The sequence below is a fragment of the Plecotus auritus genome (genome assembly GCF_963455305.1).
Source record: "Plecotus auritus genome assembly, chromosome: 8".
NCBI classification, from domain to species: Eukaryota; Metazoa; Chordata; class Mammalia; order Chiroptera; family Vespertilionidae; genus Plecotus; species Plecotus auritus.
In genome coordinates, this window is record NC_137782.1 from 574,715 (window position 1) to 586,885 (window position 12,171).

General features: G+C 57.4%; 1 protein-coding gene across 3 annotated transcripts in view; it reads left to right on the forward strand.

Moving 5' to 3' along the window:
* Positions 1-11,968, forward strand: part of TTC39C (tetratricopeptide repeat domain 39C) — a 42,391-nt gene extending 30,423 nt beyond the window's left edge. For all 3 annotated transcript variants that reach the window (XM_080686796.1, XM_080686797.1, XM_080686798.1), the window contains exons 9-14: positions 1,323-1,432; positions 2,766-2,889; positions 5,292-5,389; positions 7,464-7,568; positions 9,508-9,546; positions 10,560-11,968. In XM_080686796.1, coding sequence (XP_080542922.1) covers positions 1,323-1,432; positions 2,766-2,889; positions 5,292-5,389; positions 7,464-7,568; positions 9,508-9,546; positions 10,560-10,649 — 566 coding nt within the window. In that variant the 3' untranslated portion in view covers positions 10,650-11,968. The remainder of the gene's footprint in view (positions 1-1,322; positions 1,433-2,765; positions 2,890-5,291; positions 5,390-7,463; positions 7,569-9,507; positions 9,547-10,559) is intronic.
* The last annotated feature ends 203 nt before the right edge of the window (positions 11,969-12,171 follow it).

The window sequence follows — 12,171 nt, forward strand, 5'->3', positions numbered from 1 at the left end:
GTGCGACTGCAGAACACGCGCTGTTTCAGGCGGCCTGTCCCTGCGGCAGCAGCGTCTCCTCCCCGACGCGCACGCTCACACTCACACCGTCCGCGGATGGAGAATCCCCGAGGGAGGAGGTGGGGCTCTGTCCTTCCTCGGTGTCCCCAGCGCGCCCCGCGGGACCAGCAGCCTAACGCCCGGCGCACTGACCATTTCAGCAGCACACGGCCCGCCTCCCTGGGGCTGGTCACGTCCGTGTCTTGGGAAGCTCGTTGCCCGGTTCGCCTGGTTCTGGTGTGTGTGGCCCTAAGCAGCCTCTGCTGACCTTACTCTCTGCTCTGTTTTTCTGAAATAGATTTGCTTGCTGGGGATTTAAATAATGTCAGGAATCCAGCACGTCTTTCTGGTCGCGTTTCTCCTTTAGGGGGCACCCGCTCGCTCCCACCTGTGTTTCCTGGGGACCCCGTTGCGTGTACAGTGTGACTTTGCAGAACGCACGCTGTTTCAGCACGGCTTGTCCCCATGGCAGACATGCCTGTCATTTCTGGAAGGACTGAGGCTCTCTGGCCTGAGGAGATAGATAGATAAATGATAGATAGATGGATAGATAGATGAGATAGATGATAGATAGATAGATAGATAGATAGATGATAGATAGTAGATTAGATAGATGATAGATAGATGATAGATGATAGATAGATATAGATAGATAGATGGTAGATAGATAGATGATAGTAGATTAGATAGATAGATAGATGATAGATTGATAGATGATAGATAGATGATGGATAGATGATGGATAGAAGATAGATGATAGTAGATTAGATAGATGATAGATAGATGATAGTTAGATAGTAGGTAGATAGATGATAAATAGATGATAGATGATAGTAGATACATAGATGATAGTAGATAGATGATAGATGGTAGATAGATGATAGATAGATAGTAGATAGATGATAGATTGATAGATGATAGAGTGATAGATAGATAGATGGATGATAGATGGATAATAGATAGATGATAAATAGATGATAGATAGTAGATAGGTGATAGATAGATGACAGATAGGTAGATAGATAGATGATAGATAGATGATAGATTGATAGATGATAGATAGACGATAGATTGATAGTAGATGATAGATGACAGATAGAGCTGTGCTGCCACCTGGTGGAGCCGCCTGGGAACAGCTGTTACAGCGAGGCCTGATGGCCTGCAGGATGGCGCATCCTCTGTGTCACCGTCTCTTAAACTGTCTGCGCCCGTTGGTTGATTTGGAAACATTTCCAAGTGTCGCCAGCCTAGGTCACCCTGAGGCATAAACGGCGGTTTCTCAGTCTGCCAGGGGGCCACCGGCGACGCGGACGGCGCCCAGGTCATCTTCAAGGAGGTGCAGAAGCTCTTCAAGAGGAAGAACAACCAGATCGAGCAGTTCTCGGTGAAGAAGGTGCGTGGGCCCGTGCACGGGGGTTGCTGGGAATGGGGCATGTGCAGCCGACACCACCTCTCGGGTCCTAGGGCATCAGATTGGCAGCGGGCCACCTCCCTGCCCAGCATAGCGCGGCTCGCCCCCGGGGGAGCTCACGGCCCGGCCGGACGCCTGCTCCGAATGCAGGGCGTGGTGTGCGGCGGGTCACGGAACAGCGGTGGGGGGTTGAGTGCGCGGAGATCTCGCGGACCCTCCCGAGCTGCCGAGCACACCTGGGGGAGAGCATCGTCTGGGGAGCTAGGTCAGAAGCCAGGTAGGCAGGCCCCGGCCAGAGGTGCAACCGTTGGTTCTCAGGACAGCGAACACATCACGTTCTTGTGGGGAAAAAATGTGTTTTTATTGATTTCAGAGAGGACGGGAAAGGGGGAGAAAGAGGGAAACATCCGTGATGAGAGAGAACCATCTATCGGCTGCCTCCTGCACGCCCCCCACTGGGGATGGAGCCCACAACCTGGGCCTGTGCCCTGATGGGAATCGAACCGTGACCTCCCGGTTCATAGGTTGATGCTCCTCACTGGCCAGATCACAATTTGACCTAATTAAAAAAAATTACGCACATCCCGTGTCAGACAGAAGGCCTAACGCACCCTGTCCCTTAAAGAGGAAGGTTTGGCTGAATGGCCGTGGGCCCCGTGACTCCTGGCCACGTCCCGAGTGTCCCGTGGTTTTCCTCGCGTGCGTTTTTGAATGAGCGTCCAGTGACTTGGTTTGATGATAAGCTACCAGCCGTGGGCAAACGACGGCCCGCGGGCCGGATCCGGCTGTTCTATCCGGTTCTCTTGCTCTCCCCTCCGCTCCTTTACTTTGAATTTATATCAGTTCACACAAACACTCCATCCATGCTTTTGTTCCGGCCCTCCGGTCCAGTTTAAGAACCCATGGTGGCCCTCGAGTCAGAAAGTTTGCCCACCCCTGGGTGTGCGAGGCCCCCAGAGCACTGAGATTGGTAGGAAACGAGAAATTCCACAAGCGTCACTAGCCAGCTCCCCGGCTCCCTCCCCGACACCCACCGAGCCCCCCTCCTCCAGGTCTGTACGTTTCCGGGGTCCCCCCCGGGTCACGATCGCGGAGTGAGGTGGAGGAGGAGTGAGAGAGGCACCGTCTGCCCGTAGATTTTGGAAACTGGAGAGCGAGCGTTTCTGACCGACGGGCTCGCCTTGCAGCCAGCTCTGTGGGAGGGGCGGGCCCACGCGAACCCGAGCGGCTCCGGGGAGATGTCTCCGAGGCGTGCGCTCCCTGCCTGAATCTGCTCGGGAGAGAAGCGTGGCCTGACCGTGCTGCCTCCTCGCAGGCGGAGCGGTTTCGGAAGCAGACGCCCACCCGCGTGCTGTGCGTGCTGGCCTCGGTGGAAGTGCTGTACCTCTGGAAAGCCCTCCCCAACTGCTCCTTCCCCAGCCTCCAGAGGATGAGCCAAGGTAAAAACAAACAAACAAAGCACACAAAAAACCAGCCCGCCCGCGGGGCTCGGGGGTGGAGAGTCGACCTAGGAACCAGGAGGTCACGGTTCGATTCCCGCTCAGGGCACAGGCCGGGGTGGCGGGCTCGATCCCCAGCGTGGGGCGTGCAGGAGGCGGCCGATCTGTGATTCTCTGTCATCATTGATGTTTCTCTATCTCTCCTCCCTTTCTCTCTCTCTAAAAAATCCATGAAAACATTTAAAAACCTCTTGCCGGTTTGGCTCAGTGGATAGAACGTCAGCCCGGGGACTGAAGGGTCCCAGGTTTGATTCAGTTACAGGCTCGACCCCTGGCCCTGATCTGGGCGCATGCAGGAGGCAACCAATCGATGTGTGTCTCTCTCCATCTCTCCCTCCTTCCCTCTCTCTCTAAAAATCAGTGGAAATGTATCCTCGGGTGAGAATCAGCAACAACAACAAAAGGTGGGTTTTTAAGGGCAGAAGGGTTGCTGTTTTTCGAGAGTTGCTGTATTTCGAGCAGTGGAACTTTCTAGCACATGGTGAGTGCTCAGGCAAGACTGCAGCCCCCTCTGCAGACCGCTGCCGCCTTAGGGTTAGTGAGTGTTTTTTTTTTTTTGTTTTTTTTTTTAAATAAATTTTATTGATTTTTTACAGAGAGGAAGGGAGAGGGATAGAGAGCCAGAAACATCGATGAGAGAGAAACATCGATCAGCTGCCTCCTGCACACCTCCCACCGGGGATGTGCCCGCAACCAAGGTACATGCCCTTGACCGGAATCGAACCCGGGACCTTTCAGTCCGCAGGCTGACGCTCTATCCACTGAGCCAAACCGGTTTCGGCGTGAGTGTTTTTTTTTATTTTTAAAGGGATTTTCCCCTATTTTTTAAAAATATATTTTTATTGATGTCAGAGGAAGGGAAAGGGAGAGAAGCATCCATGATGAGAGAGAACCATGGATCGGCTGCCTCCTGCAGGCCCCCCACCAGGGATGGAGCCCACAACCTGGGCGTGTGCCCCGATCGGGAATTGAACCCTGACCTCCTGGTTCATAGATCGACCGACGCTGAACCCCGCCGGCCGGCTCACCTGGAGCTGTTCCCAGCCTGGGGTTGGGAGGCAGCTGCTGCTTCTCTCGGCCCCGGTTCCCTTCTTCACGTTCATGCCCCGCTGTTGCACCCGACTCCCCCAGGGCCGTCCTGGTACTCGTATGGGCGAGGCCTAATCGTGCTGACGCCTTGCGTGTGTGCGGCTGTATATGCATGCGTGTGTGTGTGTATATATGTTTATAAAAGCTTCCCAGTCGCTGTCTCTTTATTGGTCCGTGGAAATAATTCCTTCTTGTCCTCCTCTGTTCGCTGCACTGTGTCCCCAGTCCCTCCTTTCTGGTGTCCTGGGAAACCGGCATCGCGCCTCCGCCGGTGCGCCCTCCCCCCCAGTGGGTGGCGAGGTTGTTGAGGTGGAGGGTCCTCGGTGACTAGGGCGGTGCCCACACAAGCATGGCCAGTGCCCACGGCAGGGGCAGGGTCACGAAGTCAAGATGGTGCCATTAAACACGTAACTGGGCTTTATGTTTTAGGGCCGTTTTAGGTTCGCGAGACCCGCATAGCTCCCCTCTCCCTCCCCCATGCAACCCCCCCCCCACCATCGGCCTCCCACCCGAGTGGAGCATTTGGGGCAGCTGATGAACCCACACCCACACGTCACTATCACCCAGTTTACGTGAGATCCACGCTCGGTGCCGTGCATTGCGTGGGTTTAGACACGCGTGTAATGGCGTGCATCCACTCTTAACAGGTGGTATCGTGCAGACAGTCACGGCCCTCAGATCCCCCGAGCCCCACGCCCCTCCCCCGGACCTGTGGAGGCCACGGGACTGGTCCTGCCCCCATGGTGTTCCTTTCCAGGTCACGCAGTTGGGGTCACAGTGCGTGGCCTTTCGGTGTCTCCTCCCGCGTAGTTTCAAAGCAGCACGTGTCGCCTCCCTGGCCCCCGCTCTGCGTCGCTGAGGATCTTCGCTGAACGGCGGAGGAGGGGACCCTCCGGGGGGTTGTTGTTTTTTTGTTCCTCACCCGGAGGACATGTTGCCGTTGATTTCAGGGAGAGGGAGAGACGGAGAGACACATCGCTGTGGGAGGGACACGTCCATGGGTTGCCTCCTGCACGCGCCCCGACCAGGACCCGGGCCGGGGAGGAGCCTGCATCCGAGGTCCGTGCCCTTGACTGGAATCGAACCCGGGACCTTTCGGTCCGCAGGCCGACGCTCTGTCCACTGAGCCACGCCGTCGAGGGCCCTTCTGGGTCTCGGGGAGGAACTGAACTGGGTGCGCGTAGACCGCGGAGGACGCTCTGGGTGGTGAGGGGGGAGCTGAGGGACGCGTCTCCGCCCCTGCTCCTCTCCAGCCTGCCAGGACGTGGACGACGCCTCGGCCGTGGGGCTGAAGCACCTGCTGCTGGGGGCCATCCACAAGTGTCTGGGGAACACGGAGGATGCCGCGCAGGTAAGCGGGCGGCGTGGCGGGGGCGGAGCCGGGGATCAGAAGAGGCACACGCACCCAACACACCCCGCCTCCCGCCGCTGGGCCTCCCCCTGCGCTGCCCGCCTGCGGGTTGGTGCCCGGTTCCGGGCAGCCCCGGGTTCCCGCACCGCCCTGGACACGCGGCCTCCTTCCCGCCCACGCCCTGACACGCGGCCTCCTTCCCGCCCACGCCCTGACACGCGGCCTCCTTCCCGCCCACGCCCTGACACGCGGCCTCCTTCCCGCCCACGCCCTGGACACGCGGCCTCCTTCCCGCCCACGCCCTGGACACGCGGCCTCCTTCCCGCCCACGCCCTGACACGCGGCCTCCTTCCCGCCCACGCCCTGACACGCGGCCTCCTTCCCGCCCACGCCCTGACACGCGGCCTCCTTCCCGCCCACGCCCTGGACACGCGACCTCCTTCCCGCCCACGCCCTGACACGCGACCTCCTTCCCGCCCACGCCCTGGACACGCGACCTCCTTCCCGCCCACGCCCTGGACACGCGGCCTCCTTCCCGCCCACGCCCTGGACACGCGACCTCCTTCCCGCCCACGCCCTGGACACGCGACCTCCTTCCCGCCCACGCCCTGGACACGCGGCCTCCTTCCCGCCCACGCCCTGGACACGCGGCCTCCTTCCCGCCCACGCCCTGGACACGCGGCCTCCTTCCCGCCCACGCCCTGGACACGCGACCTCCTTCCCGCCCACGCCCTGACACGCGGCCTCCTTCCCGCCCACGCCCTGACACGCGGCCTCCTTCCCGCCCACGCCCTGGACACGCGACCTCCTTCCCGCCCACGCCCTGGACACGCGGCCTCCTTCCCGCCCACGCCCTGGACACGCGACCTCCTTCCCGCCCACGCCCTGGACACGCGACCTCCTTCCCGCCCACGCCCTGGACACGCGGCCTCCTTCCCGCCCACGCCCTGGACACGCGGCCTCCTTCCCGCCCACGCCCTGGACACGCGGCCTCCTTCCCGCCCACGCCCTGGACACGCGGCCTCCTTCCTGGACACGCGACCTCCTTCCCGCCCACGCCCTGGACACGCGGCCTCCTTCCCGCCCACGCCCTGGACACGCGGCCTCCTTCCCGCCCACGCCCTGACACGCGGCCTCCTTCCCGCCCACGCCCTGACACGCGGCCTCCTTCCCGCCCACGCCCTGACACGCGGCCTCCTTCCCGCCCACGCCCTGGACACGCGGCCTCCTTCCCGCCCACGCTCTTTTTTTTTTTTTTTTTAATATATTTTATTGATATTTCACAGAGAGGAAGGGAGAGGGATAGAGAGTTAGAAACATCGATGAGAGAGAAACATCGATCAGCTGCCTCCTGCACACCTCCTACTGGGGATGTGCCCGCAACCAAGGTACATGCCCTTGACCGGAATCGAACCCGGGACCCTTCAGTCCACAGGCCGACGCTCTATCCACCGAGCCAAACCGGTTTCGGCTCCCACCAACGCTCTTGACACACGGCCTCCTTCCCGCCCGCGCCCTTGACACACGGCCTCCTTCCCGCCCACGCCCTGACACGCGGCCTCCTTCCCGCCCACAACGACACTCTCAGTTGGAAGAGGGGGAGTGTGAACACAGTGTTGAAGGAGCAGAGTGACTCTCATAGTTAGAGAAACACAAATGTGTGTTTATCAGCCCTGGGTGGTGCTGCTCAATGGTTAGAGCGTCGGCCCGCGTACCAGAGGGTCTTGGTTTGATTCCCGGTCAAGGGCACATGCCTGGCCGTGGCTGAGGTGCGTGTGGGAGGCAACCACTCCATGTGTGTCTCCCACATCGATGTTTCTCCTCTCTCCCCACCCCCCCTTTCTCCTTCCCTCCATCTCTCTCTAAAAAACCGACGGGAATAATGTTCTCGGGTGAGGATTAGCACAAAGTGAAAGTAAAAGGTATCGGTGTCAGCGTGCGTTCACTTTCCCCGCCTCTGTCCCTGCAGGTCCCGACGCACGGCCGTCCGGAAGCTGTGTGGGCGGGCCTGGAGGGGGGGAAGGGAGCCTCCTGGGGCCATCCATGGGTCCAGTGACGTCTGTCTTCCTCTCAGTTCTTCCAGCGCGCTGCCAAGGACGAGCTGTGTCGTCAGAACAACCTGTACATCCCGCCGTACGCTTGCTATGAGCTAGGCTGCCTCCTGTTGGACAAACCAGAGGTAAGATCACACGTGTTTTCTTAAAGGTCACACCGGGAGCGTGCAGGCGGCAGGCACACAGCGGCCTTCGTTTAAGGGAAACCGATGAACCGGGGTGGGGGGGGGCGGGGGGCTGCTTTTTATTTCCCATAAGGTGAGTCCAAGAAGCTACGAATTCTATCTGTTTAGGAGAAAATGTCTTCTCTGGAATGCGATTTTTGGGCAAAAACTTACTTGAGGGGGAATCCTGGCCGTCTTCGGGAAGGAATGTGGGTGGTGGTGGTGTGGCTTACGCAGAAGAACAGGGTTGCGTGAGGGTTCTCTGCCATCTACCTTCCTGTGTGCGCCTGGCTCGGCCCCTCGACCAGAACCTTCCTCCTCGTCTGTAAGTCAGGATTCAAAAAGTACCCGTCTTGCCAACTTAATGAAGATTGTGGCGAGAGTAAGTGAGGATGGAGCGTACGATTACTTTAAGAATGTTAGAACACTGTCTGTATTAACGTGATAAATTCCTGTGACGACCTTTATGGACATATAATGGGGCAGGTTTCTTTAAAAAAACAGGGTATCAGTGGTGCTGGATCTGCTTGCCGCCGCCTTTTGGGAGCTCAGTGACATAATATTGGCGTGAGGGTTAATTAGTAAAATTCTAGTTTTTAGCAAGTTCCACTCGGTTTCCAAATATGTGGGCTTCCTAAAAGTTGAGTTGTAAATCCACGGGAATCTGATTGTAGCATGACCCTTAAACATACAACGAGGTAGAACTTACTGACTTCAAATAAGCCTTCTGGTTACCACCACTTATGGGTTCTTTTAGGAAGACCTTACCCTGAACTATTACAACTCTTCTAAGTTGTTTTTGCTTATAGGATGACTAGAGGCCTGGTGCACGAAATTTGTGCAGGGTGGGGTGTGTCCCTCAGCCCAGCCTGCACCCAGATTGGAGAGGGTGAAGGCTGGGCTGAGGGACACCCCACCCCCCATGCACAAATTTCATGCACCAGGGATCGGGCCTAAAGGGGCAGTCGGACATCCCTCTCACAATCCAGGACTGCTGGCTCCCAACTGCTCGCCTGCCTGCCTGCCTTCCTGATTGCCCCTAACTGCTTCTGCCTGACAGCCTGATCACCCCCTAACCACTGCCCTGCCAGCCTGATTGATGCCTAACTGCTCCCCTGCCAGCCTGTTTGCCCCTAACTGCCCTCCCCTGCAGGCCTGGTCCCCCCCCTCCAACTGCCCTCCCCTGCAGGCCTGGTCCCCCCCCCAACTGCCTTCCCCTGCAGGCCTGGTCCCCGCCCAACTGCCCTCCCCTGCAGGCCTGGTCCCCCCCCCAACTGCCTTCCCCTGCAGGCCTGGTCAACCCTAACTGCCCTCCCCTGCAGGCCTGGTCCCCCCCCCCAACTGCTCTCCTCTGCAGGCCTGGGTCCCCCCCCAACTACCCTTCCCTGCAGGACCGGTCGCCCCCAACTTCCCTCCTCTGCCGGCCTGGTCACCCCTAACTGCCCTCCCTTGCAGGCCTGGGTCCCCCCCAACTACCCTTCCCTGCAGGACCGGTCGCCCCCAACTTCCCTCCTCTGCCAGCCTGGTCACCCCTAACTGCCCTCCCTTGCAGGCCTGGTCCCTCCCAACTGCCCTCCCCTGCTGGCCATCTTGTGTCCACATGGGGGCAGGATCTTTAACCACATGGGGGCAGCCATCTTGTGTGTTGGAGTGATGGTCAATCTGCATATTCCTCTTCTATTAGATAGGATAGTGAAGGCTATGGGAGATGATGTATGGAGTAACGTCTTGATGTAAACTCACTGACATCATTGGATTAAAGGAGCGTGGAGTCTACGCTGAGTGAGCGGTTGACTCCCCTCTGTGGCTGACTTGTCTGAATTAGCATCTCCTCCTGTCTTAACCTTTTCTGCTGGGGTAAGCGGAGGTGTGAACAGACGTGTGTGTTTTGTCTTCACAGACGGTAGCGAGAGGCCGAGCGCTCCTTCTTCAGGCAAAGGTAAACATCCCGAGCTTCCCGCGGCCTGTCCTCCGCGCACGGGCGTCTGAGTTCCCGAGATCTGGGGAAGCGATTGCCTGGTTGGCATTTCTGGGAAGGAAAAGTGGTGATGGTTGGATCAGCAAGCACTTGAGTTCTTTTTTTGTTGTTTTTTTTTTTTTTTTTAATAAATCCAGGAGCTTTTTTCATAGCAACATATATATATATTTTTAGTATATATTTTATTGATTTTTTTACAGAGAGGAAGGGAGAGGGATAGAGAGCTAGAAACATCGATGAGAGAGAAACATGGATCAGCTGCCTCCTCCACACCCCCTACCGGGGATGTGCCCGCAACCAAGGTCCATGCCCTTGACCAGAATCGAACCCGGGACCCTTCAGTCACAGGCCGACGCTCTATCCACTGAGCCAAAGTGGTCAGGGCAAGCATTTGAGTTTTAGGTGACGTTACCAGGGTCCTAAGACACTCCCGTGAGCGCGCTCCCTGCGTTACAAACCCTCCTCGTATGCGAGTGGGAAAGGAACTTGGTTATTTCATAACCACGTTCCCGAATAAAGCATTTCCCACAGCCGCTTACACACGGAGCTCACACGAGGAAAACATCACAGAGTCACAGTAATGACGTGCCGTTAGCATTCTTAAAAAAAAAAAAAGGCATGCCCTGGCCGGTGTGGCTCCGAGGACAGAGCGTTGGCCTGCGGACTGAAGGGTCCCAGGGTCGATTTCCGGTCGGGGCACGTGCCCGGGTTGCAGGCTCGATCCCCAGTGGGGGGGGGCGTGCAGGAGGAACCGATCCATGACTCATCATCAATGTTTCTATCTCTTTCTCTCCCTTCCTCTCTGAAATCAATAAAAGAATATTTTTTTAAAAAATCGCAAAGCTCAGCGATTGGGCAATAAAAGCAAGTGGGTGCAGAGCCTTTAGCGGGAGTGGGAGGGGTGTCCCTGGGGCCGGACAGACCTCAGGGGTTCACCCCGCGGTGCGGCCCTCAGTCCTTGCTTGTTCTTCCAGGAGGATTTCTCCGGCTACGACTTCGAGAACAGACTGCACGTGCGCATCCACGCGGCGCTGGCCTCCCTGCGGGAGCTGGTCCCGCAGTGACGGGCGGGGAGCCCCGACCGTCCCACCTCCGGGTTCTGCCCCTGGAGCTGGAAGCAGAGGACGTGGCGGCCACCGAGGACCCGCCTTCCCCGCCGCCACCTGCGCAGGGACGCTGCCCCCAGTTAGGCCGCCGTAGTGGAGATCAGCTCAGAGTCACAGTAACGCGATCGTAGTGCTTGTAACCACACCTGGGGGCGGGGCGGGGGCGCAGTGGCCTTGTTCAGACACTTTAGTTTTGTGATTTATTATTTTTAAAATAAAAAATCAAGCTACACGTTCAACCTGCGGTCTTGTGGGCACGCGCCTACCGTAAGCGCACGTCTGGCGGGGCGACGCGGGGAGGTGTCTGTGCAGCTGGTGACGGTGACAGCAGTCCCCCTGTGTTTTGAAGAAAAGAAAGTGCTTTCGGGTATTTTTCTTCGTCCTCCGTGCGGAGAACGTGGCACGGACGTTCTTACCCCCGCAGCCCAGACCACGACACTCAGGCACAACAGGTGAATCGGTTTTACCCCAATTAGCTCTTCCTGTTTCCAGTGTCCCGATGACTAGGGAGGCAGGTCTTCCGGGGCCAGGAAGCGAATATCCCTTTGTTGTAAAAAGCGTATGTGAAGAACCCAGGGGTCCTTGCTTTCCTTATTAAACGATTGCTCTTCAGCTGAAGTCGTGTGGTCACAATGTTTATCTCCAGGTTGTCCGCAGAACGTTTCCGAGGGATGGAGCTCTCGGAAGGCTCTGCCGGGCCACCTCCTGGCCGGGATGCCCTAACTCAGTGGTCGGCAAACGCGTTCGTCCACAGAGCCAAATAGCAACAGGACAACGATGGAAATCTCTTTGGAGAGCCAAATTTTTTAAACTTCTTCTAACGCCACTTCTTCAAAATAAGACTCGCCCAGGCCGTGGTATTTTGTGGAAGAGCCACACGCAAGGGGCCCAAGAGCCGCCTGTGGCTCGCCAGCCGCCGTTTGCCGACCACTGGCTCCTAACTTCCCCTTCACTCAGGTTAATTTGACACAACAGGAGTGCAGAGTTATTTTAAATCCTTGGTCGCTCGTTTTAATTGTCATTTCATTGCATCTTGTCCAGTGCTGCACACCGGTGGTTTTGAAGAATCAAAATACCTCAGTCCCACCCCTAGCTGGTTCGGCCGGCAGACCGAAGGGTCCCGGGTTCCATTCCCGGTCATGGGCACGTGCCCGGGTTGCGGGCTCGATCCCCAGGAGGGGGCGTGCAGGAGGCAGCCGATCCATGATTCTCTCTCATCCTTGATGCTTCTGTATCTCTCTTCCCTTCCTCTCCGAAATCAATAAAAATCTGTTTTGAAAAAATAACCTCAGTCCCTTAAGGGTTTCTGCCATGATGGTGTGGCGCAATCGTAACGTTCTATTTTTTAAAAGTTTATCCTGAGCTAGAAGTCTGTCATCTTGGAGTGTCATTTATTCACATATCCTTTTCCATGGGCGGGCAAAGTTTTTGACTCGAGGGCCACCATGGGTTCTTAAACTGGACCGGAGGGCCGGAACAA